The sequence below is a fragment of the Hyperolius riggenbachi genome, chromosome 3 (genome assembly GCF_040937935.1).
Source record: "Hyperolius riggenbachi isolate aHypRig1 chromosome 3, aHypRig1.pri, whole genome shotgun sequence".
Taxonomy (NCBI): Eukaryota; Metazoa; Chordata; class Amphibia; order Anura; family Hyperoliidae; genus Hyperolius; species Hyperolius riggenbachi.
The window spans coordinates 267,834,769-267,859,923 of NC_090648.1; the positions used below are offsets into that span (position 1 = coordinate 267,834,769).

At 45.1% G+C, this 25,155-nt stretch overlaps 1 protein-coding gene across 1 annotated transcript in view; it reads right to left on the bottom strand.

Moving 5' to 3' along the window:
* The window catches only part of ALG10 (ALG10 alpha-1,2-glucosyltransferase), a 35,940-nt gene that overhangs the window by 4,905 nt on the left and 5,880 nt on the right, over positions 1–25,155 (bottom strand). Inside the window, exons 2-4 of the mRNA XM_068276308.1 lie at positions 24,442–24,557; positions 16,978–17,149; positions 8,988–9,179 (exon numbers count right to left, since the gene is read on the bottom strand). Coding sequence (XP_068132409.1) covers positions 8,988–9,179; positions 16,978–17,149; positions 24,442–24,458 — 381 coding nt within the window. The 5' untranslated portion in view covers positions 24,459–24,557. The remainder of the gene's footprint in view (positions 1–8,987; positions 9,180–16,977; positions 17,150–24,441; positions 24,558–25,155) is intronic.

Genomic DNA, 25,155 nt, shown 5'->3' on the forward strand with positions numbered 1-25,155 from the left:
CAGATAAAAAGAAAACTGTTCACTTACAGTTGAGATAATAAAAGTCAGATAACAGCCTTCTCCACGACTTTGAAAGTCGTAGAGATTAATGGCTTTTTTGCATAGAGATAACAACTGGAGTTTCTTAATTCTTCCTGTACTGGAAACAATTACACTGATGTATCTGATCTTAATGTTTTATTTCTTAGCTGTGCTACACATACAAATCATAATATCATATATTTTTTTTTCGCTTCAGTGTCTCTTTAAAGCCACATAGCCAGCCCTGTCTAATGATGTAATGAAGTACACTTCATAAATCGGTACCAATCCTTATCTTTAGGTTCCCCTTGTATTAGTAGCAATGTGCGCAGTTGTCAGGATAGAGCAATCCACACACATGCCAAGTTGCATGCCTCTAACCAGAAACATGCAAAATTAAATGCAAAATTATGCATAACCTGGCATGCCCAGAAGACAGACAACATTGCCGATATTTGCGCCATCTCGTGCAACTACTAGAGACCCAGGTGTATATACATCACCATCCAGCAGGACTTCAGTGTATGGCAGCAGCTTAATGAGAGCATTTCAAGGAGTAATGCAACTTGGCACACAGGTGCGGACTGATGATAGCTCTATACTGACAACTGCTCACATTGCTACTAATACAAGGGAGCTCTGAAGATAAGAATTGGTAACAATATGATGTGCACTTCAGTACCTCATTAGACAGGGCTGGCTATGTGTCAGATCAGCTGGTTTTAATTGCTTTTAATAGTACTGGTGGTTTTGATACTGTTTGTTGGTCTAAATAAACTTTGTATGATTATCCTAGGCTCCCTATGTTATATAAAATAAAATCATCATATCCTACTATAGATTACATTGCTGATAGAAAATAGGCAATTATATAAACAATTATATTTACACTAGTGACCTTAGCCCGTTTAACCACTTGAGGACCACAGTCTTTCTTCCCCTTAAAGAGACACTGAAGCGAGTCTAAATCTCGCTTCAGGTCTTATATATAGCAGGGGCACGTGTGCCCCTGCTAAAATGCCGCTATCCCGCGGCTTAACGGGGGTCCCTTCACCCCCAACCCACCCCCCGCAAAAGTTGGTCGTAAAATGGTCGCTGGTAATCTTCTTCCTGGAGGCAGGGCTAACAGCTGCAGCCCTGCCTCCCAGCGCGTCTATCAGACGCGCATTGCCGCCTATCCCCCGCCCCTCTCAGTGAAGGAAGACTGAGAGGGGCGGGGGAGAGGCGGAGATACACGTCTGACAGACGCGCATGGGGCAGGGCTGCGGCGGTTAGCCCTGCCCCAACCAGGAAGCGCTCCCCCGCTGCACGGACGGGGTTTGGGGGGACAGGGACCCCCGTTAAGCCGCGCTATTGCGGCGTTTTAGCAGGGGCACGCATGCCCCTGCTAGCTATGAGGTCTGAAGCGAGATCTATTCTCGCTTCAGACTCTCTTTAAGGACCAGGCACTTTTTTTCCATTCAGACCACTGCAGCTTTCACGGTTTATTGCTCGCTCATACAACCTACCACCTAAATGAATTTTACCTCCTTTTCTTGTCACTAATACAGCTTTCTTTTGGTGCTATTTGATTGCTGCTGCGAGTTTTAGTTTTTATTATATTCATCAAAAAAGACATAAATTTTGACAAAAAAAAAATGACTTTTTTAACTTTCTGTGCTGACATTTTTCAAATAAAGTAAATTTTCCTATACATTTGAGCGCAAAAGTTATTCTGCTACATGTCTTTGATAAAAAAAAAATTCATTCAGTGTATATTTAATGGATTGGGTAAAAGTTATAGCGTTTACAAGCTATGGTGCCAAAAGTGAAATTTCCCATTTTGAAGTATCTCTGACTTTTCTGACCACCTGTCATGTTTCATGAGGTGCTAAAATTCCAGGATAGTATAAGTACCCCCAAATGACACCATTTTGGAAAGAAGACATCCCAAAGTATTCACTGAGAGGCATTGTGAGTTCATAGAAGATTTTATTTTTTGTCACAAGTTAGCGGAAAATGACACTTTGTGACAAAAAAAAAAAAAGTTTCCATTTCTTCTAACTTGCGACAAAAAAATGAAATCTGTCGCGGACTTACTATGCTCCTCTCATTTGTGGGGTGTGTTTACTGTCCTGGCATTTTGGGGGGTGCTAAATTGTAAGCACCCCTGTAAAGCCTAAAGGTGCTCATTGGACTTTGGGCCCCTTAGCGCAGTTAGGCTGCAAAAAAGATTTTATTTTCTTGTCACAAGTAAGCGGAAATTGATTTTAATTGTTTTTTTTTCACAAAAAGTATCATTTTCCGCTAACTTGTGACAAAAAATAAAATATTCTATGAACTCACCATAGTCCTAACGGAATACCTTTCGGTGTCTTCTTTCTAAAATGGGGTCATTTGTGGGGTTCCTATACTGCCCTGGCATTTTAGGGGCCCTAAACCGTGAGGAGTAGTCTTGAAACCAAATGTCGCAAAATGACCTGTGAAATCCTAAAGGTACTCATTGGACTTTGGGCCCCTTAGCGCACTTAGGGTGCAAAAAAGTGCCACACATGTGGTACCGTTGTACTCAGGAGAAGTAGTATAATGTGTTTTGTGGTGTATTTTTACACATACCCATGCTGGGTGGGAGACATATCTCTGTAAATGACAATTTTTTTTTTTTTTTTTTTTACACACAATTGTCCATTTACAGAGAGATTTCTCCCACCCAGCATGGGTATGTGTAAAAATACACCCCAAAACACATTATACTACTTCTCCTGAGTACGGCGATACCACATGTGTGACACTTTTTTGCAGCCTAGGTGCGCTAAGGGGCCCAACGTCCTACTCACAGGTCATTTTGAGGCATTTGTTTTCTAGACTACTCCTCACGGTTTAGGGCCCCTAAAATGCCAGGGCAGTATAGGAACCCCACAAGTGACCCCATTTTAGAAAGAAGACACCCCAAGGTATTCCGTTAGGTGTATGGTGAGTTCATAGAAGATTTTATTTTTTGTCACAAGTTAGTGAAAAATGACACTTTGTGAAAAAACAATAAAAATCAATTTCCACTAACTTTTGACAAAAAAAAATCTTCTATGAACTCGTCATACACCTAACAGAATACCTTGGGGTGTCCTTCTAAAAAGGGGTCACTAGTAGGGTTCCTATACTGCCCTGGCATTTTACGGGCCCAAAACCGTGAGTAGTCTGGAAACCAAATGTCTCAAAATGACTGTTCAGGGGTAGAAGCATCTGCAAATTTTGATGACAGGTGGTCTATGAGGGGGCGAATTTTGTGGAACCGGTCATAAGCAGGGTGGCCTTTTAGATGACAGGTTGTATTGGGCCAGATCTGATGGATAGGAGTGCTAGGGGGGTGACAGGAGGTGATTGATGGGTGTCTCGGGGTGGTTAGAGGGGAAAATAGATGCAATCAATGCACTGGGGAGGTGATCGGAAGGGGGTCTGAGGGGGATCTGAGGGTTTGGCCGAGTGATCAGGAGGGCCTGATCTGATGGGTAGGTGTGCTAGGGGGTGACAGGAGGTGATTGATGGGTGTCTCAAGGTGTGATTAGTGGGGGGGGAATAGATGCAAGCAATGCACTGGCGAGGTGATCAGGGCTGGAGTCTGAGGGTGTGGACGGGTGATTGGGTGCCCTAGGGGCAGATAGGGGTCTAATCTGATGGGTAGCAGTGACAGGTGGTGACAGGGGGTGATTGATGGGTAATTAGTGGGTGTTTAGAGGAGAGAACAGATGTAAACAATACACTTGGGAGGTGATCTGACTGCGGGTTTGCGGGCGATCTAATGGTGTGGGTGGGTGATCAAATTGCCCGCAAGGGGCAGGTTAGGGGCTGATTGTTGGGTGGCAGTGACAGGTGGTGATTGATGGGTGATTGACAGGTGATCAGGGGGGATAGATGCATACAGTACACAGGGGGGGTGATCAGGAGTCCCCAGGGGGCAGTTCAGGGAATTTTTTTAAAAAATAGCGGTGACAGGAAGTGATTGATGGGTTATTAGGGGGGTGATTGGGTGCAAACAGTGGTCTGGGGGGTGGGCGGGGGGGGGGGGGGGGGGGTTGGTCTGAGGGGTGCTGTGGGCGATCAGGGGGCGGGGGGGCAGATTAGTGTGTTTGGGTGCAGACTAGGGTGGCTGCAGCCTGCCCTGGTGGTCCCTCGGACACTGGGACCACCAGGGCAGGAGGCAGCCTGTATAATACACTTTGTATACATTACAAAGTCTATTATACACTTTGTAGCGGCGATCGCAGGGTTAACAACCCACCAGCGCTTCCGAACGGCCAGCGGGTTGTCGCCGCGGGTGGGCGGAGCCAGTTGCCGGGGGAAGCGCGCATCACCAATGACGCGATCGCCCCCCCGGCATGCCGAAAGGACGCAACGCCCTTGGGCGTATTGCGGTCCTTATCGGCGTCCACTTTGCCGCCGCCCATCGGCTGTGGGCGGTCGGCAAGTGGTTAAAAACTGGCTAGGTCTGTCACACGCCCGCCCCTCATGCCACGCCTGCACACGCCCGCCCCTCCTGGCCCCCGCCACGTCATTCCCCCAGCTCTCCTCAGTGTCTCTGTGTCCCTCCTTGCACATGCTCACAACAACAATAAAAAACACACACAGGGACATGGGACGCAGAGACACTTGCATTTTATTAGGTAGGATGTGGGGAAGAAAAAAAAAAAAAAAAGAAAGAAAAAAAAAAAAAAAGAAAAAAAAAAAGATACAGATCAGAAAACAAGTTAAAATAATCTAAAACATAATTGATTAAAAACAATAAGAAAACAAGCAAGTCTACAATAAAGTACTTGGAATTGCCCGTGGAGTAAAAAAAAATGTCCAATTACAAGGTAGTCCCTGACTTACGAATGCTGGGCTTTTGAATGACCCACCGATACAAACGGCACATTTTGTAGAAAAATGTCAACACATTTTTTAAAAAGGCCTTGTAGTTTTTGAGAAAAAAAAAATAATCGATACAAAAATGCAAAGAAATTATTTTTTTTTTTTTAAACTCAGTAAAATGACATTTTGTTGTGGTATAGTGTACTGTATAGCAAGTTCAGAGTTCTGGCTATACATTTACTAACAAACCTGGGATCCAGCACTGGGACACTCTGCAAGTTTGCGAGGATCACATAAAATCAACTAAATTGCAAAATCGTTATTCCATATGAAGGGCCGTTTCACACTGGCATTTGCAGCCAAATGGGTCCGGTAAAACGGATTCGGTTTACGCTTCACAGGATCCGTAAGGCTTGTTCACACTGGCAACGGATCTGATCTCCAGTCAATCGGATCCGTTTTCACAGCAGCCGGGTGGGTGAGGGAGGGGTAAAGCTTACCCAGGCTTCCGTCTTGTTCATTGCAACCGGGCGGTAGGGAGGGTTTCTTCCAGGCTTCGGTCTTCTTCCGCCTTGTATTGCGTCCCATATTGCATCATGTGACCACACTTCCTCCTGGGTTGAACGAGGAAGCGTAGTCACGTGATGCAACATGGAACGCAATACAAGGCGGAAGAATACAGAAGCCTGGCAGAGACCCTCTCTACAGCCCGGCTGCAATGAAGAAGACGGAAGCCTGGGTAATGGTGTGTACACACTTGAAAGATAAATGAAAGATCACAGACCAATTTTACCCCCTTCCATGTAGTATGAGAGCCATACTCTACACAGTCTATTCTATGGAGCTGAACTCCCCATCAGACAGAAATCTTTGCAAGATGCTGCACACAAAGATGCTGTACACATTCAAAAGATCAGTATCTGCAAAAGATCTGTTCGTGCAAAAGATCCGTTTCTGCAAAATGCATCCCTGTGCAGATCCTCATACACACCTTGTTTAACAGACATTTATCTGCAGATCAGATCCACCAGGTTGGATCTTCAGATCTGCAGATGATTGTCAGATATGCAGATGAAGTCTGTTAAACAAGGTGTGTATGAGGATCTGCAGATATCATAGACTATGAATGCATTTTGCAGGAACTGATCTTTTGAATGTGTACAACATCTTTGTGTGCAGCATCTTGCAAAGATTTTTATCTGATGGGGAGTTCAGCTCCATAAAATAGACTGTGTAGACTAGAGTATGGCTCTCATACTAAATGGAAGGAGGTAAAATTGGTCTGATATCTAACCATAAGTGTTAACCCTTCCTCAGCCACCCACCCAGGTACGGCCCAGTTCGCATCCCCACATTCCCTCCAGAGCCTCAGCCCCAGTGGATTTTGCCCTTAAAATCTCCTTGGCGGTAACCCCGAGTCACGCTGGGTACGGTAATCTGTAGCTCAGAGTGGTAATACCGAGTTGGATCCATGGAAGGTGTGTAATGTGCAGGGCTGCCACACATCTATCTAGCAGTATGATTTTTAGGGTCTTAATGCGTGTGAAAAAATTGCATCGCTTTTAAACAAAGTCTGGAAGTAATCATACCGCCAGGGAGGTTAACAGTCCATTTTTTCACTAGTGTAAAGAAACTTTCCATTCTCTCATTGCCCCCAATGCAGGGCTTCATCTTTCATTCGTGGTCAGCTAGGCTCAGCTGTCAGGAGAAATAGGTGCTGCAGCAATCTTGCAGTCCATTCAGCAAATTGTGCGTAACGGATCCGTTCAAACCTACTCATGTGAACAGTTCCATAGGTTAACATTGGATCCATTCGCATCCGTTCCCTTTGTACAGTATCCGTTCTATTCTGATCCGGCAACGGACCGTTTTTACAGAGTGTGAAAATGTACTACTAAATTTTGCATAAGCATTACGAACATTACAATCTTTACTTAGTCAGAAGGCTGCACAAAGGGGGGCACTGAAGGGACAGGGGCCACAGAAGAGGTACAGGAGACAGAGATGGTACAATGTTCTGACTTAAAGGGGAACTTCAGCCTAAACAAACATACTATTATTAAGTTACATTAGTTATGTTAATTAGAATAGATGGGTAATACAATCTTTTACCCACCCTGTTTTAAAAGAACAGGCAAATGTTTGTGATTCATGGGGGCTGCCATCTTTGTCATGGGGCAGCCATCTTTTTGGTTGAAAGGAGGTGACAGAGAGCATGAGACACAGTTCCAACTGTCCTGTGTCCTGATAACCCCTCCCAGCTGCACACACTAGGCTTCAAATGTCAAATTTAAAATGTAAAAAAAAATTGCACCAAAACAGCAGAACGAGAGCAACATCATCAGAAATCCCATCATGCTTTGCACAGCATAAGGGGAAAACTGCCCGGGCAGTTTTCTTCTGTGCAGCTAAAAATGAGGCTTGTATAAGAGAAAAAAAGTTCTGATGCTGTGAAACTGTTAAAGAAACACCAAGTCTTTTCAGTGCTGCTGAGTCGATTTTTAGTCTGGAGGTTCACTTTAAGAACAGATTCAGGTTAACAACGAACCTAAAGTCCCCTAACTCGCACCCTAACCAGCAACTACCTGTACTTTTATTGCATTTATACAGTGATCCATTATTTTATTCCCCAAAAATGTGAGAATGCTCTTTGTTTTCGCTCTCTGCCTGATAAAGAAAATTTCTTCAGAGAGATATAGATAATACACACACACTAGATCACTGTACCTAAATGAGTCAGATGGCAATAAAAACCTGGATGTGAGTTCTAACATCCCCAGTTACTATGTAAAAATATTATTGCTTTCTGTGTTCTGTTGTATCCCATCCCGTTCAATACAAGACTAGGACAAAAAAAAAAAAAAAAGAAAAAAAAAAAAAAAAAAGTAGCAAGTTTCCTTTTTGCATGTTAAAGGACCACTCCAGTGAAAAAGTTAGCAGTTAAAACCTGACAGAACCGACAGGGTTTGGACTAGTCCATCTCCTCATGGGGGTTTCTCAGGGTTTTCTTTGTTTTCTAATTATTTTCAGAAGGACAGTTTAACTGCCAAAACAGTAAGATAGCAGCTAGCCTCCCTACTTACTTGCACACTATTTTGGCACTTATACTTAGCCACGGCTGTTCAGGAAATGCTTTTCAAAAATAATAATAGAATCCCCCATGAGGAAATGGAGTAGTCCAAAACCTTGTCGGTTCTGTCAGATTTTAACTGCTTACTTTTTTCGCCATAGTGGTCCATTAAATAGTACATTTTACACCAAGCATCCTATTTAAAAACTTAACAAAAATGTATAATAAATGGAACAATTTAGGCAAAGGTATTATCCCCAGAATCCACTCTGCATTCAGACTAAACAAGGCCCAATATTCCCAACAATATTTAACAGTACTAAATTTTATTTATTAAAATTGGTCATGGTTTTATGATCCAGAAGAATATTGGAACAAAATAGGCATGCTCTTTGTAACAGATTTATCAAAAATGATGGCTTCCCCAAACTACGCTACAATCCCTTTTGAGTGTTAAAAAAAAAACAGATTTTGCATGTAGGAAAAACCACTTGAAATAAAATAAGACATAGACAACGCAGGATGTAGAAATGCACTCCTGTTATTTTATAGAGTATTTAAAAAAAAAAAAATACTTAAGGCCCATACACACGTCGGATTTCCGCAAACGACGGGTCGTTTGAACGTCCCGTCGTTCGCCCGCTAAATCGGGCGTGTGTACAGACTGTCGTTCGCTTGATAAGAGTGAGTTTGAGCGATCCGCCGGGCGGATCGCTCAAACTCACTCTTATCAAGCAAACGACAGTCTGTACACACGCCCGATTTAGCGCGCGGACGGAACGTTCAAACGACCCGTCGTTCGCGGAAATCCGACGTGTGTATGGGCCTTTATATACTTTGTTTACCTTCAGATGAACCAACCCTGATAGCTAAGTTTCCAGATTTTCAATGTATTCCCCATATCCCCAGCCAAAGTGCCCTTACCCAATTCATTACAAGAGATGGTATCTACAGTTTTCCTGTAGTGAGATTTGTGGTTACTTTATGCCAGCATTGATTGGCTATAATAGAAAGTCAATAAATGCCACCAAGGAAAGTTGAGTTAGTGAATACTTCTTTAAAAAAAACTCACCTTTGTGTGTATCCGCCAAAAGATTAAATAGAACATGTACAGGTTGCCCAGGCTGAAGAGAAGGTTAATAAAGCGCAGCATCCCAGAGGAGCAGACTACATTCTCACTCCATCCAAACAGCCAGGCCACAGGCTTCACTATACCAACAGAGGTCAGGTATAGGCCAGGAGGAGTTGTGATCATGGGATCCCACTAAAAACAAAGGAAATGGAAGTGAAAAATGTGTACAGATTCCCTAAGATACTAGAAGAATGTGTGGCCAGATAAGCTGTACCTCTACTTACTCCTGGCAGCAATTTGGGAAATAGCCGAGAACCAAACACAACTGGTTTTGCATCAAGCGGACGGTCAAGGTAGGATTAACAAACTTACAGCGATCAATATATTATAACAGTTAATTGAGGAAACTATTGACATACATTTCTTAGTTTGGTAGGAATGGCTTGATTACACAAACCCAGATCATATCAATACCTGACTGCAGATTATTAGTACATTGAATTAAGATAAAGTCACATTTCTGCAAGCTACAAATACAGTATATAGGTAGGAATTTCTAGAAAGTAGCAAAAACCTTGTTGATATGAATGGTACAGTACATTTTTATTTAAAATTTACATTTTCTTTTTGCTTTCACAAAGAACAGAGTGCCCTGGATTTTTTTTTTTTATCCGAGTCGTACCTGACATCTTATATCAAAATAGCAAAGCCAGCCAGCCAGGTAATACATAATAAGGCATAAATGTTTCTAAATGTATTGTCAGGACCTTTTATTTAGTGATGATAAAAAGGAGAAGACATTTATTGTCATTCCCCTATTTTTACCACTTCACGGCTGGAAGACAATGTGTGACAGCAGCTGCTGTTATATTTGCCGCTTTGGTAGCATAGCCAGTGAAGGTTTGCCATACCGTAACCAAGTGGATAACTTGATGGTTAACAGGCAGTTTTTCAGTGACCCTTTATAAAATGTGCCTTATATTTAAAAAACAACAACAAAAAAACAAAAACGTGAGATGCTGGTGGCTGAAGCTTTATTTAACGAGAGACAATTTTACCAACGGCATCCCTTCCTAGAAAGAACTGTCAGGCAGAGCAAGTACCCTGAATCTCCTACAAATTGCTACCAGAGCAGAAGATGAGTGGAGCAGCCAGAGCGGCTTAGTTAATCATCATCCCACATAGAAGCAAGCTCAGCAGAGAAAGACCCCTTCCAGCTGCAACACAAATTATTATATTATACCTTCCTGGCTTTACATCGAGATATATTCGTTTTGTACATTTTTGGTACATGCTTGAGGCTATACGAGAGCCATAATTTATACTTTCATTAGGTTTCAAGCAAATGTGGAACATCTCTTGAATGTAGAACATTTCAATCTCTAACACTTAACTTTTAAAACATTTAAAAAAAATGATTTTTTTTTTTAGATTTTTTTTTTTACTAAAGCAGATTCATAAATATTTATTTCACAAGGGAAGGCTTTACAGACCGTCACAAGCAGAAATGGTCCACATTAATGTGTCGGAGATGATAACATCATATCCACATGTTCCCCAGCTAGGGTATAAAACAGCAACTGTGTGGGTGCCGTATGCTGCAGGCCTGAAGAATTACAGTGAATGTATGCTTTCTGTCATAGCAATGCATTATTACTTCACTCTGCTGTCTATGCCCTCCAGAGCCCTCTCACTTCAAACATGTCTCATTTTCTATTGAGCCAGCAGAGAACTCTCGCACTCCAGCTGACTGGTGCAAAACAACATTATATTTACATACATTTAGTATAACTAAATAATGGTCTGCATAATAACACCCAGTGCACATGCAAAATACCTAAGTAGAAATATGCAACAATTTTAATACTATATAGTTGCATAGCTAAAATTGGCCTTTTCAGATGTACCATGCACATACCAGTAAAGATTCTGATCACCTGACCACACCCACATACTCACTCTGCTACCTACTGTGGAACACAGAATCTGGGCAGGGTAAGGACAGCACTCATAGGTAACAGCTGGTTGGTCTCCATTCACAGCTCCTGATGTTATAGGGAAAGGAGTAAGGAAAATGTATGGAATGTTAGGGCTGGTGCACACCAGAGTGGTTCTGGAGCGTGTTTTTAAAACGCTTGCAGGGGGGAAACCGCTTGGCTAATGAAAGTGAATGGGACGGTGCACACCAGAGCGGTTCGTTTTTTTCCACAAACGCAAACTCGGGGGCTGCAGCATTTTTTAGATTTCTGAGGCATTTCTGCCTCAATGTTAAAAATCAGAGCGGTTTTCCAGGCGTTTTTGTTACAGAAGCTGTTCAGTAACAGCTTTACTGTAACAAAATATGACATCTGCTACACAAAAACACTCCTAAAAATGCTAGGCATGTTTAGAAAACGTCTCTAAACATGCCTAGAATCACTCTGAAATCTGCTTCAAAAACCTCTAGCGTTTTCCGGATCTGCTAGAGGTTTTTGGTGTGTACTGGGCCTTATTCAGTCTACCCAATCTTTATATAAGTCAATATTATAAAATCAGGTAGCCAGGTTATAAAAATACAAAAATAGTTTACATCAAATGCACAAAAATTATGTTTTTCAAAGTATGATTTATTCCATAGAATAGGAATATAAAGAAGAAGAAAACAAAAACATGAACCTGAAGTTGGTAGCAGTGAAAGGGAGAAGAACAGGCCTAAAATTGGCATTGCAGCCTATAGGTCTGTAGCTACACCATTATCTACAGTGTGTTTTGTTGCAGTAGCCAAGGAGAAGAGAAAATAAAGCCTGGTTCGCAGCAGCAGCGCTTTATCAAGCACCAATGATCTGAAAAAAATCTTGTTAAAGGACAACTGAACTGACAAGAAGATTTACTTATAAACAATACCAGTTGCCTGGCAGCCCTGTTGATCTATCTGGCTGCAGCAACCAGCATGCAGCTAATCTTGTCAGATCTGTCAATAATTCCAGAAACACCTGATCTGCTGCTTGCTTGTTCAGGGTTGCTTGTTATGGCTAAAAGTATTAGAGGCAGAGGATCAGCAGGACAGCCAGGCAACTTGTATTGCTTAAGGCTAATTTCACACCAGGACGTTGCGTTAGAGGGGGCATTAAGGTCGCATAACGTCCCCCTAACGGAACGCCTGGTGGTGCTGGATCTGGACGTCAGAGTGAGCCGCGTTGTGCAGCTCACTCTGGCGTCAGTGATGCCGTGATGCGCACTCTTGTGCGCATGCGGCATCACGTGGTCCCGCCGGCCAATCGCCGCACAGAGCGGCCGCTCCAGGAAGTAAACACTGCACGTCACAACGTGCAGTGCATATTAATTAGCCATGTGCCTGGCCGCTCTCCGCTCCTCCACAAGATTACTGAGCATGTGCAAGCAGTCTAACGCGGCTCAGCCGCGTCTAAAGTACTGCATGCAGTACGTTGTCTTGTGACGCAGCGTTACAATGTAACGCAACGTGGGCACTGTGAACAGCCCCATTGATTTTTCATTACTGTGCGGTGGGCTGCGTTACAGGCTGCTCTAACGTGCGCCTGTAACGTCCCACTGTGAAACCAGCCTAAAGGGAACCTGTACTGAGTAAAATACTTTAAAGTAAACACATGAGGTAACTTCAAATGAACATTACATAGTTACCTTGCCATCAGTTCCTCTTAGAATCTCACCATTTTTTTCTGACAATGATCCATTCCAGTTCTGACAACATTTTGTCAGAACTGAAATATATCAGTTGTTGTCAGTTATTTATCAGGTGCTGTCAGTTATAGCTGAGAGGACAACTGATGTTCCAGGTAATGTCCATGTTTCCCTATGGTTACAGTTTAACAGTGTGCTGACCAGAAAGCTGCTATGGGGTAATGGCCATTTTCAAAATGGAGGACGTAGAATTCCCTTGATCACAGTGGATAAACAGGATGCGGGAACAGAGAAAGAGATTGAGGAGTAGACTACACGGGAGGCAAGTATGACTTGTGTATGTTTATTTTGACTTTTCATTTTCAGTTCAGGTTTTCTTTAAGGAAAACCTGTACTGAAAAAAAGTTCCCCTGGGGGGTACTCACCGCAGTAGGGGGAAGCCTCTGGACCCTATCGAGGCTTCCCCGGTCCTCCTGTGTCCCACGGTGGTCTCGCTGCAGCCCACGGAATGCACAGGCGACAATTTGTTGCGCTGTGCAATATTTACCTTTTCTGGCTGCAGTGGGGGCGCTGTTGCGGCTCTTCCCACGGAGATAGGCGAAAATAGCAGATCTCCGTCGGGTCCGCTCTACTGCCCAGGCAACTTGTGCCTGCGCAGTAGAGGGGCCCGACGGAGATCGGCTATTTTTGCCTATCTCTGTGCAGAGAGTGGATACTGCACCTGCGCTGCAGCCACGGAGGTAAATATTTACATCGCCGCCGCTCCGGGAGGATTTTCGCTGCCACCGTGGGACCGAGGACGATGGGGGAAGCCTCAATAGGATCCGGAGGCTTCCCCCACCCGAGGTGAGTACCCCATAGGGGAGGTATTTTCGTTACAGATTTTCTTTAAAAAGGTAATAGAGCAGGGGTCCCCAACCTTTTTCAGCCCGTGGACCGCTAATCAGGCCAAACTTTCCTCTGGGGCCCGGGGGGCGGATTGCGTGGTGGAGTCAGGGTTAGCAGTGGGAGTCCCCCAATTTGGAGTGTATAGATAGGTAGGTAGCCAGGTATAAGTGCCCCCTGTATAGGGTATCTAGGTATAGTTACCCCCAGTATCCTAGTATAATTGCCCCTGCATAGCTAGTATAGTTGCCCCTGCATAGCTAGTATATTTGCTTAGTATAGTTACCCCTGTATAGCTAGTATAGTTGCCCCTGTATAGCTAGTTGCCCCTGTATAGCTAGTATAGTTGCCCCTGCATAGCTAGTTGCCCCTGTATAGCTAGTATAGTTGCCCCTGCATAGCTAGTTGCCCTTGTATAGCTAGTATAGTTGTCCCTGTATAGCTAGTTGCCCCTGTATAGCTAGTATAGTTGCCGCTGGGTAGCCCACTCCCCCCGCGGCCACCGCTCCTGTTACCTTATGAGCTGGTGGCTGCTTCCTCTCTGATTCCCCCAGCGGCTCTCCTCATTGCAGCATCTTCTATTTACAGCAGCGCGTCCCGCGGCTGCTGTAAGGAAGGAAGCAGGACAGCGCCTTCCTGTGGCGACGATCGCCGTTACCATAGGAACCACTGTCCTGCTTCCTTCCCTCCTTACAGCAGTCATGGGACGCACTGCTGTAAATAGAAGATGCTGCAATGAGGAGAGCTGCTGGGGGAATCTGAGAGAGGAAGTGGCCGCCAGCTCATAAGGTAACAGGAGTGGCGGCAGCGGGGGGAGTGGGGCGAGAGGCCAGACCCACCACGGCCCAGCTGGAAACTGCCCACGGAACAGTAGTGGGCCGCGGCCCGGTGGTTGGGGATCCCTGAACTAGAGCTTTTCAAATCACCAGTACTTAAAGTGGCACTGAAATTAAAAAAACAAAAACAAACTTATGATGTAATGATTTATACAGTATGTGTAGTACTGATAATTAGTAGATTAGTAGCAAAGAAAATAGTATCATATTTACACTTTTAGATATATAGTTTTTTTTTTATAACGTTGCATAATTCCCTAATATTTGCAATTGCAAGCCACACACTGTTTTTTAATTATAACACAAGCAGAACTAATTTTCAACTTTCCAGGAGTCCAAAATGTTATCTAAATCTGTCTCTGACTGTTTCTTATGCTAGGTAAACAAAAAATAAGTTTGCTTTCTTAAAACAGAAAGAATTTGCGATAAATCAGGTTGGAGGGAGCTCCGAGAGGTCTCCCAGTGCATCACTGCTGAATATATGCAAATTAACCATTAACCATTATGCTAGGTACACATCATGTAATTTTGTGTTAGCTAGATGGTTCGATAGATAATTTTTCGACATGTCCGATCGCTTTTCTGATTGATTTCTCATAGAAGTGAATGAAAATAAATAAGAAAAGATAACCGAATATCGATCGTAAATTGATCAAAAAAACGCATCGTGTGTACCCAGCATTTGATGTATAAATGCTCCAGAAAGGGCCTGGAGCTCAGATAAGCTCTTTTGTATAGATATCCAGCCTCAATATTGAAAGTCTTTATGCACATTATTTTGCTTACCGCTGTTTTGTGAACACCACTGTCAGACGATTGTGTGATCCCCAGAGCAGAAGTCAACATTTATTAGGATCCCAATAATGTCTCTTTATTTTAATAATATTAAGTCTTGATCAGACAGGCATTGGAGACACCGGAATTTCTTCAATACATTACAGTAAGGCTGCACATTCAAGTTAACCTCCTTGGCGGTTCATTTTTTCCGCCAAGGAGGCTGCATTGCACTTTTTTACCTGAGTGGTAGCTACATGAAACACCACTAGAGGGCGCATGTGTCCCTCTAGTCCGATCGCTGCCGGCAACAACAGCAAACAGGAGATTGCGTATAGAACGCGATCTCCTGTTTGGCTTCTCCTGTCGCCATGACGTCATCCAACGCCCTGACGTCAGACACATCCGATCCAGCCCTTTGCGCTGCCCGGGAGTGATTGGTCCGGGCTGCGCAGGGCTCTGGCTGGGGGCCCTCGTCCGCCGCTGCGTGCGGCCGATCGCCGCGCAGTGGCGCCGATCAAGCTGTACGCGCGGCTAGCAAAGTGCTAGCTGCGCGTAAAGCACTTTACAGAATGGAAATCGCCCCACCAGGGGCCGAGATATCCTCCGCGGCGGCTTACCCAGTGTCCAGCACGGGGTTACCGCTAAGGAGGTTAACAAGATTTTTCTGCTGTCTGCAACTTTGTTTTCACCACTCTGGAACCACCTAATGCAGGATGACAGCCGCAGTGTAGCTTCCTTGTTCCTCCTGGACGCACTGGTGCATCATCTCGCCATGCGCAACATTAGCAGGGAGCTCGCACTCACTGGAGCGCAAGCTTCCGTAAATAAACACTGTGGGAATCAGTTATCAGCCTGCCTGCCGCTATTGCGGCTGGAAGGCTGTTAGAAACAAACAACAGCAATTTACTGTTGTACAGAGCAGCGCTGTACAGGGGACAGCTGTGTCACTCAGCTGTCCCCAGGAGAGGCTTACAATCTTGTCCCTCTCATAGGCTGATGTCTATGACATCATACCATAGAGTGGTAAAATCTCAGGGGGAGAGAATAGATAAAATAAAAAAAATAGCCATTGTTCTTTAAAAAAAAATATTTAAAATAATAATAAAAAAAATTTCAGCAGCAATTAGATCTTACTAACAGAAAGCTCTGTTGGTGGGCAGAAAAGGAAGAAAGATTAATTTGGCTGCTAAATTGAATGGCCAAGTAATAGACTGTTACAGCTGCAGAGTGCTGAATTGTAAAAAATGGCCTGGTCACTAAGGGGTGTAAGCCTGTGGTACTCAAGAGGTTAACGTTGCCTCCTAGACAAGGGTCTCCAGCTAGGCCTTTTACAAAGGCCAGGGAGAGGCAAGTTACAGTATGCACCTCATTTATCTCCATTATTGCCGATGCTGGAATTCTCTGCCTGCTGATCAAGGCTGCGGCTTCAGACTGTGAAAGGCCCTCTGGAGTTTTCTTTTTGCAGGATTAACATCACCAAATATTTTAACACCCTCGGTATATTGTGACATCAGGTTTATTTATACAGTGGTGCAAAGAGCAATATTGCTGTGCAATTTAAAAACCCATATTAACCAATCTGATGTCAGTTTCAAGACGTCAGACAGGAAAGAGATGAACACAATCGCTTCAGTCCTGTTCTCGGTCAATACACTACGGAACAATTCAATGTACTGCATATATTATCCATTGTGACAGATATGGCATAAGAAGCCATGTCTGTTGTTCCCACTAACCCAGTGCACTACATTCTGTACATAGAACCAATCAGAATAATAATAGGCCCAGCATGATAAGTTTGATTATTATGTGTTCATCATGCCAGTAGAAATTACTGATGAGCCATAACATACCTGTTTAAAGTGCCCCTGGCAGTATTGCTGTGCTTGGGGGATGTGGAAGACCTCATCCATGTATGGCTCTCTCACTTCTCTGGAGATTTTTGAGAAAAGTAAACTAGACAACAGAAAACAGCCACTGAAGAGCGATGAAAAATAATATCCTTCAAGCCTGTCCATGTTACCACTGAAAGCAAAAGCAGAAAAAAATAGAAAGTCTCATTAACCACTTCACCACTGAGGGGTTTTACCCCCTGACCACCAGAGCAATTTTCACCTTTCAGCGCTCCTTCCATTCATTTGTCTATAACTTTATCATTACTTATCACAATGAAATGAACTATATCTTGTTTTTTCCGCCACCAATTAGGCTTTCTTTAGGTGGGACATTATGCCAAGAATTATTTTATTCTAAATGTGTTTTAATGGGAAAATAGGAAAAATGTGGGAAAAAATTAATTATTTTTCAGTTTTCGGCCATTATAGTTTTTAAATAATGCATGCTACTGTAATTAAAACCCATGAAATGTATTTGCCCTTTTGTCCCGGTTATAAAATCGTTTAAATTATGTCCCTATCACAATGTTTGGCGCCAATATTTTACATCATTTGACTGCGGAGGAGAACTTAGCCCAGTTAGGGTGCAAAAAAGTGCCACACATGTGGTACCGCCGTACTCAGGAGAAGTAGTATAATGTGTTTTGGGGTGTATTTTTACACATACCCATGCTGGGTGGGAGAAATCTCTCTGTAAATGGACAATTGTGTGTAAAAAAAAAAAAAATCAAAAGATTGTCATTTACAGAGATATTTCTCCCACCCAGCATGGGTATGTGTAAAAATACACCCCAAAACACATTATACTACTTCTCCTGAGTACCGCAATACCACGTGTGGCACTTTTTTGCACCCTAACTGTGCTAAGGGGCCCAAAGTCCAATGAGCACCTTCAGGCTTTACAGGGGTGCTTACAATTTAGCACCCCCCCCCACTTGCCAGGACAGTTAAAAAACCCCACAAATGACCCCATTTTGGAAAGAATACACGCTAAGGTATTCCATGAGGGCCATGGTGAGTTCATAGAAAATTTTATTTTTTGTCACAAGTTAGCGGAAAATGACATTTTGTGAAAAAAAAAAACCCAAAAAAACACACACACAATTTCTGCTAACTTGTGACAAAAAAAATAAAATATTCTATGAACACACCATGCACCTAACGGAATACTTTGGGGTGTCCTCTTTCCAAAATGGCATCATTCGTGGGGTCTGTCCTGGCATTTTAGGGTCTCTGCAATCATTACATATATGGCCAGTATTAGGAGTTTCTGCTATACTCCTTATATTGGGCATTAGGGTAATGCACTCTGGGCTGAAAGGAAAAATGAACATCAAATAATCAATCAATCAATGTGGATGAAAAAATATCTGTCAAAAAAAGTTGGAAAAAAAAAAAAGAGGGGAAGGCGTCTGCCAGGACATAGGAGCTGCCGCCCCAAAAATCCAAACCCACCAGCTCGTATGCCCTGGCAAACCCGATTTATCCATTCACACCGATCGATGTAGATGAACAAAGTTCTTTTTTGATACAAAGTGCTTGCCAAAGCATATGAAACCCCAACATCTCTCCTCGGCCCATATGCCTCGGCAAACGTATCTTTTTGACTGCGGAGGAGAACTCTCGTCCTGCAGCGCTGCATGCACCGATTTTGTGTAACCTGACAGAAGCACAATGCTTCTGTCAGGATGCACCATCAGTGCTGCAGCTGATTGGTCGGTCTGGATAGAAAAAAGAGAGAAGAAAAAACAAAACAATACAAAAAGGAGGGAAAGGCATCTGCCAGGACATAGGAGCTGCCGCCCCAAAAATCCAAACCCACCAGCTCATATGCCCTGTGCCCTGGCAAACCCAATTTATCCATTCACACCGATCGATGTGGATGAACAAATCATTGCCAGAGTTCTTTTTTGATACAAAGTGCTTGCCAAAGCGTATGAACCCCAACACCACTCCTCGGCCCATATGCCTCGGCAAATGTATCTTTTTGACCGCGGAGGAGAAATCTAGTCCTGCAGCGCTGCATGCACCGATTTTGTGTAACCTGACAGATGTGCAATGTTCTGTCAGAATGCACCATCAGTGCTGCAGCTGGTTAGTCGTTCGCTCGGTCCACCTGGAAGGTTAATGGATGGAAAAAGAGAAAAAAAAAATACAAAAAACAAAACCAAAAAACAAGCAAGCAGCAAAGCAATTACTTCATTAACATTAATAAACTTTGAACTTTTTTAATCAAAACCTTAACATTGCGAACCAAACATTAACTTTTTTGCTTACCTGTTTGTTTGTTTTTGTTTTTTTTTAACTTACCTCCCAAGGACAAACCTCTCCACCCCCATGGGACAATGTGCGAAGTGCAAATCGCACAGAGTTGTGGCGAAGTACATTACGCAATTTGTCCCAAGTGAAAGGAGAGGTTTCTGGCAGCCCTGTGTATTAGGGTCTCTGGAAACCCGATGTTTGGTTTCACATTGCATATTGACATATCCGGTGGGTTGAGCCCGCCGCACCGTATCGTCCAAAACAGACCTTCCGGCAATACCACAAGAGTAGCATTCGGCCTAGTAATGAACTGCGTCGCCATAGACTAACATGACTTCCGGGCCAATCGATATTGCCACAGAAGCCACGCAGTAACGGCGGCATGCACTAGCGTTAAGTCAAGCACTTCCGGCGTAGGGGGACCGCAAAGTTTGATTTTCACTAGGCATTTTGCCCTAACGCATCGCAGCAGTGTTAAATAGCACTGAGAGACCCTTGTGTGCCTACCGCTGTGTTTGGAGTTCCCTACTCTCTAATAATGTACCTGCTCGTGGTACCTCTCAAAACACTCCCCTAGGCATAGGCCAGGCTGGTCCGGACAGGTGGGACAATAAACAGTGGTGTCACGCCTTATTCCAGCCCTGCTGCAGACACGACAACGTTTTCTTCGGATTCTGTGACCTGGGGCACTCTGAATTGGATAGGCGTAATGCCTTCCATGCAGCCGGCTAGTTGCATCTTGGGGTTGGGCCACGGCACCTCCTGGATACAGGAGTTCCATCACGATCTGTTTATGAAATTGAATAAATGATCCAGTTCTCCCAGCCTTACTGTAGAGAACAAAGCTGTTGTAAATTGCCAATTGAATGAGGTAAAAAGACACTTTTTTATACCAGCGGCTTGTTTTTCGGGCAACTAAATAGGGCGCTAACCTCTGGTCATTGAAGTCCACCCCTCCCATGTTAGTATTATACTCGTGTACGACAAGGGGTTTTTCAATGACCTCAGTTCGCCGTTGAATTTCAACTGTCGTGTCTGCATGAATGGTGGACAGGAAGTAAACCTCCCTCTTGTCCTTCCATTTCACCTCGAGCAGGTCGTCAGCACACAAGGCGGCCCTCTGCCCCCATTCAAGTCTGGTGGGAATGAGCCGTTGGGGGAAGCCCCGGCGACTAGGCCTTACGGTGCCACAGCATCGGATTTTTTCTATTTTTAAGTGCTGAAAGAGGGCCACACTTGTGTAATAATTGTCCACAAAAAGATGGTACCCCTTCTGGAACAAGGGTGACACCAAGTCCCACACAACCTTTCCACTGCTCCCCAGGTAGTCAGGGCATCCGACCGGCTCCAATTTTGAGTCTTTTCCCTCATAGACCCTAAAATAAGATGTATAGCCTGTGGCCCTTTCACAGAGCTTATACAGTTTCACCCCATACCGGGCGCGCTTGCTTGGGATGTACTGTTTGATGCGAAGGTGCCCGGTAAAACGTATGAGGGACTCGTCTACACAGATGTCCTGGTCAGGGGTATAAGCATCTGCAAATGTTGATGACAGGTGGTCTATAAGGGGTCGAATTTTGTGGAGCCGGTCAAAAGCAGGGTGGTCACTTCGATGACAGGTTTCGTTGTTACTGAAGTGCAGGAAGCGCAGGATGTTCTCAAATCGTGTCCTGGACATGGCAGCAGAGTAGGGCTGCACGGTTTTGCGTTTTTAAACCGAAACCGCGATTCACGTGCAGCTGATTTCAGGATCGTCAGCAGGGGGAGGGCGAGTCCAGTCCAGAGTGCACACAGCGCCACCAATAGCTAGATAGAGATTATATGATGGAGGAGGTAGGCGGAGCTGTACAGAGGGTGGTACAGAGTGATTGGTGGTGCTGTGTGCTGCTCTGGACTCGCCCCTCGCTGCCCGGATTGCCAATTTGGGTTTGCCAGCACCTCTGGTAAACTAGGGGTAGTACGGGCCCGTCTTCTTGGTGGCTGCGACTGGGATCTTACTGCACGTGCCACCGAACCAGTTTCAACTTCCATCCTGGTGCTCGCCACTTCACCAGGGTCTACGGAAGTACTGTTTCTAGGTCCAGGATATGATGTGCTGCTGGTGCCTGCCCCACCATGAAATCTCAGACCAGCACAAATACCACTCTGCTGCCCTTGAGGCCGATCCTGCGCCACCTGCGGTCCAACAACATGGGGTGTGGTACGCCTGGCTCTAGCCGGGACCTCAACCTCGTCATCACTATCGGTCAGTGAGCCACTGCTCAATTCAGGTTCAAACTCTGACCCGGAAGATTCGTCGAAAGAGGCGTCCCAATCGTCCTCATCCGACTGGGCCATGTACCCGAGAACCTCATCATTGGAATACCCCTTTCTTGCCATGGTGGACTGCTAAATTTAGGGGGTATTCCTCAGACTACCCAGAAAAAAAGAGCACCTACCTAGCAAAAGGGAGTATTTGAGAGGTAGAAAGCTGTGGTCACTGAGTTTTGATTAAATAAATAAATAAATAAATAAAAAAATAAAAACTGATGTTTACAGTGCCACAGCTATTGTACAGTGTTTTTTGCAGTGATCAGAAAAAAAAAAAAGTTTCTGTCACTGCGGTGGGGCGGGCTGAACGCAAGTGCAGGCGAACGATCAGGCCTGATCGGGCAAACACTGCGTTTTTTTGTGGATCCTAGTGACCCTAATAGAATTGGTACACAAGCAGAAATGGAAAAAACGGCACTAGATGCAGTCCTGGCAGGTCAGGGGATGCAGGTGCATGAAGCAAGTTGTGCCTCCAGTAGATAAATTATCAGTTGCAAAAGAAAAAAGAGCTTCTGGGCACCAAATTGCATAAGGACGTCACCTTTAATTTATCCTCCCAACACCTTCAAAACATATATGCAATGAAAATCAGCCTAACAGCCGTTTCGCAGGATAACCTGCTTCTTCAGAGGCTGCCCAGAAGCTCTTTTTTCTTTTGCAACTGACCCTAATAGATCTGACTGCGATCAGTAATGATCACTTACAGATACTATATAGTACCAATGTTGATTAGCGACAGTGATGACGCTAATTAGTGACTGTGGTGCAGTGGGCTGAGCACTAACTGACACTTACAAAGGGGCCTAGCTAACTGGCCTAACTGCTAACACTAGTGATACTTATGGTACGTACACACCTGCGATAACGATCGTTCGTTACAAGCGATCGTTTTGCGACGGGCGATAGGCGGACGAGCAGGTAGTAAATGCAAATCAGGCGACTGGGAAAGTAGCGAAGCGATTGTTGTCGCCGAAACGAACGATCAGGAAGAATAGTTGCGTGCGCACACGGATATGACGTGGTAGATGAACGATCGCTACGGAACAAACGTTCCCGGAAATACATACGTTCCTAGTTTCAACGCACCTGCGCAGTTCATGAGATAGCGATCGTTCTCGCACGATCGCTATACACACTTCATTTTCACGGCGACAATGGCTCGATTATATCCAACTATTTGGAAAATTTTCTCGAGCAATCATTGCCCTTCCATCGCTTGACTTAACGATCGCTTATGAACGAACTTTAGGCAATAATCGTACGAGCGACTACGAGCGATCGTTAATTGGCATTTACGAGCGATCGTTATCGCAAGTGTGTACGCAGCATAAAAAAGTGACAGTTTTCACTGATCACTGTTTTTAGATCACTAGGATAGTGACAGGGGGGTGGTGGCGAGTGGGGAATCAGAGGCAATCAGAAACAATCACAGGACAATCAAGAGCAATCACAGGGCAATCGCAGGGCACTCAATTCACGGGACAATCAAAGCCAATCACGGGACAATCAAAGCCAATCACAGGGCAATCAAACCAATCACGGGTCAATCACGGGTCAATCACGGGGCAATCACAGGGCAATCACAGGGCAATCACAGGGCAATCACGGGGCAATCACGGGGCAATCACGGGGCAATCACGGGGCAATCACGGGGCAATCACGGGGCAATCAAAGCCAATCACGGGACAATCAAAGCCAATCACGGGACAATCAAAGCCAATCACGGGACAATCAAAGCCAATTACAGCACAATCAAATACAATTACAGCACAATCAAATTGAATGTCAGCACAATCAAATACAATTACAGCACAATCAAATACAATGCACTGGGAAGGTGATTGGGGGGGGGGGGGGTCTGAGGACGATCTGAGGGTGTGGGGGGTTGATTAGGTGCCCGCACGGGGCAGACTGGGTCCTGATCTGGTGGGTGGCACACACAGGGGGTGACGATAGGAGATCAGTGAGGGATTACAGGGGAGAATAGATGTAAACAATGCACTGGGGAGGTTATCAGGAGGGGGGGGGGGTGTGAGGGCAATCTGAGGGTCTGGGTGGGTGATCAGGTGCCCCCAAGGGACAGTTTAGGGTCTGCTCTGATGGGTGGTGGTGACAAGAGGTGATAGGCAGGTGATCAGTGGGTAAGGCAGCTGTATACAAATGTATACAGTATACAGGGGGGTGGTCTGGGGGGGGAGGGGTCTGGGGGGATCTGAGGGTAGGGGGGTGATCAGGGGACCCTAGGGGGCAGTTAGGGACCTAACCTAGGGGTTAGCGTCGCTAGATAGTGACAGGGAGTGATTGATGGGTTTTTATGGGGGTGATTGGGTGCTAACAGTGGTGTGCTGGGGTGGTCAGGGCGGGTTCTGAGGGCTGGGGTGGGCGATCGGGGGGTCTGTGTGGGAGAAAGTGAGTGTTTTTATACTTATCCGCAGGGCTGCCGTCCTCTCTGATGGTCGCATGACGAGTGACCATCAGCAGAAGAGGCAGCCAGTATAATACAAAGTGTATTATACTCTCTGATTGGTCTCGATCGCGCAGTTTGAAACCCGCCGGCGCTGCTGATTGGCCGGCGGGTTTCCGAGCAGGGTGGGCGGAACCTATTACCGGCGGAGATCGCGTCATTAATGACGCGATCGCCGCACAGCCACCTCTGATGCCGCCCCCGCCGATGGGCGTATTGCGGTCGTTTGGCCCCGGTCTTTGCCTGCCGCCGCCCATCGGCTGGGGGCGGTCCTCAAGTGGTTAAAGCAGCTATATGCAAAATTAAATCAAGTTGCTTTCTCCACCTACAGCAATCTGTACCTATGCAGAGTGTGTAGCTGCTATCCTGAAACGTCTTTTTCTCACCTTACAACCACTCCCATGTGACTCAATAGGTGCTGTCAACTTTGTAGAAGTACCCAGAGAGGAAGTTTGCTTTCACCTGATTTATGCACTGGGAATTTCACGTGTCTGCAGAGTTCCTGAAAAGAAAAAAAAAATTAAGAATTTTTATTTTAATGTGGATGTTCGAAAACGACAGGACTTAAAGAAAACCTGTAACGAGAAAAACCTCCCCTGGGGGGGGTACTCACCTTGGGTGGGAGAAGTCCTCCTCGTTCCCACGGTGGCAGCAATAAAGCTCCCCGAAATGCGGGGATGTAAATATTTACCTTCCCGGCTCCAGCGTTGGAGCAGTATTGGCTCTCCGCCTCTGAGATAGGCGGAAATAGCCGATCGCTGTCGGCCCGCTCTACTGCGCAGGCACAAGTCGCCTGCGCAGTAGAGCAGACCCGACAGATGGGCTATTTTCGCCCATCTCCGTGCGGAGAGCCGCAACAGTGCCCCCGCTGGAGCCAGGAAAGGCAAATTAATCAGCGCTTGTCAGGCTTGTCGAGGAAGGATTCCAGGACACTACAGGGGAGCCAGCGCTGGACTGCCGGCAGCTACAGGGGAGGGGGGAAGCCTCATTGGGACCCTGAGGCTTCCCCCTCCCGAGGTGAGTACTCCCTAGGGGAACTTTTTTTTTTTTACAGGTTTTCTTTAACCCTCCTGGCGGTTTGCTAAAAAAATCGCCAGGGG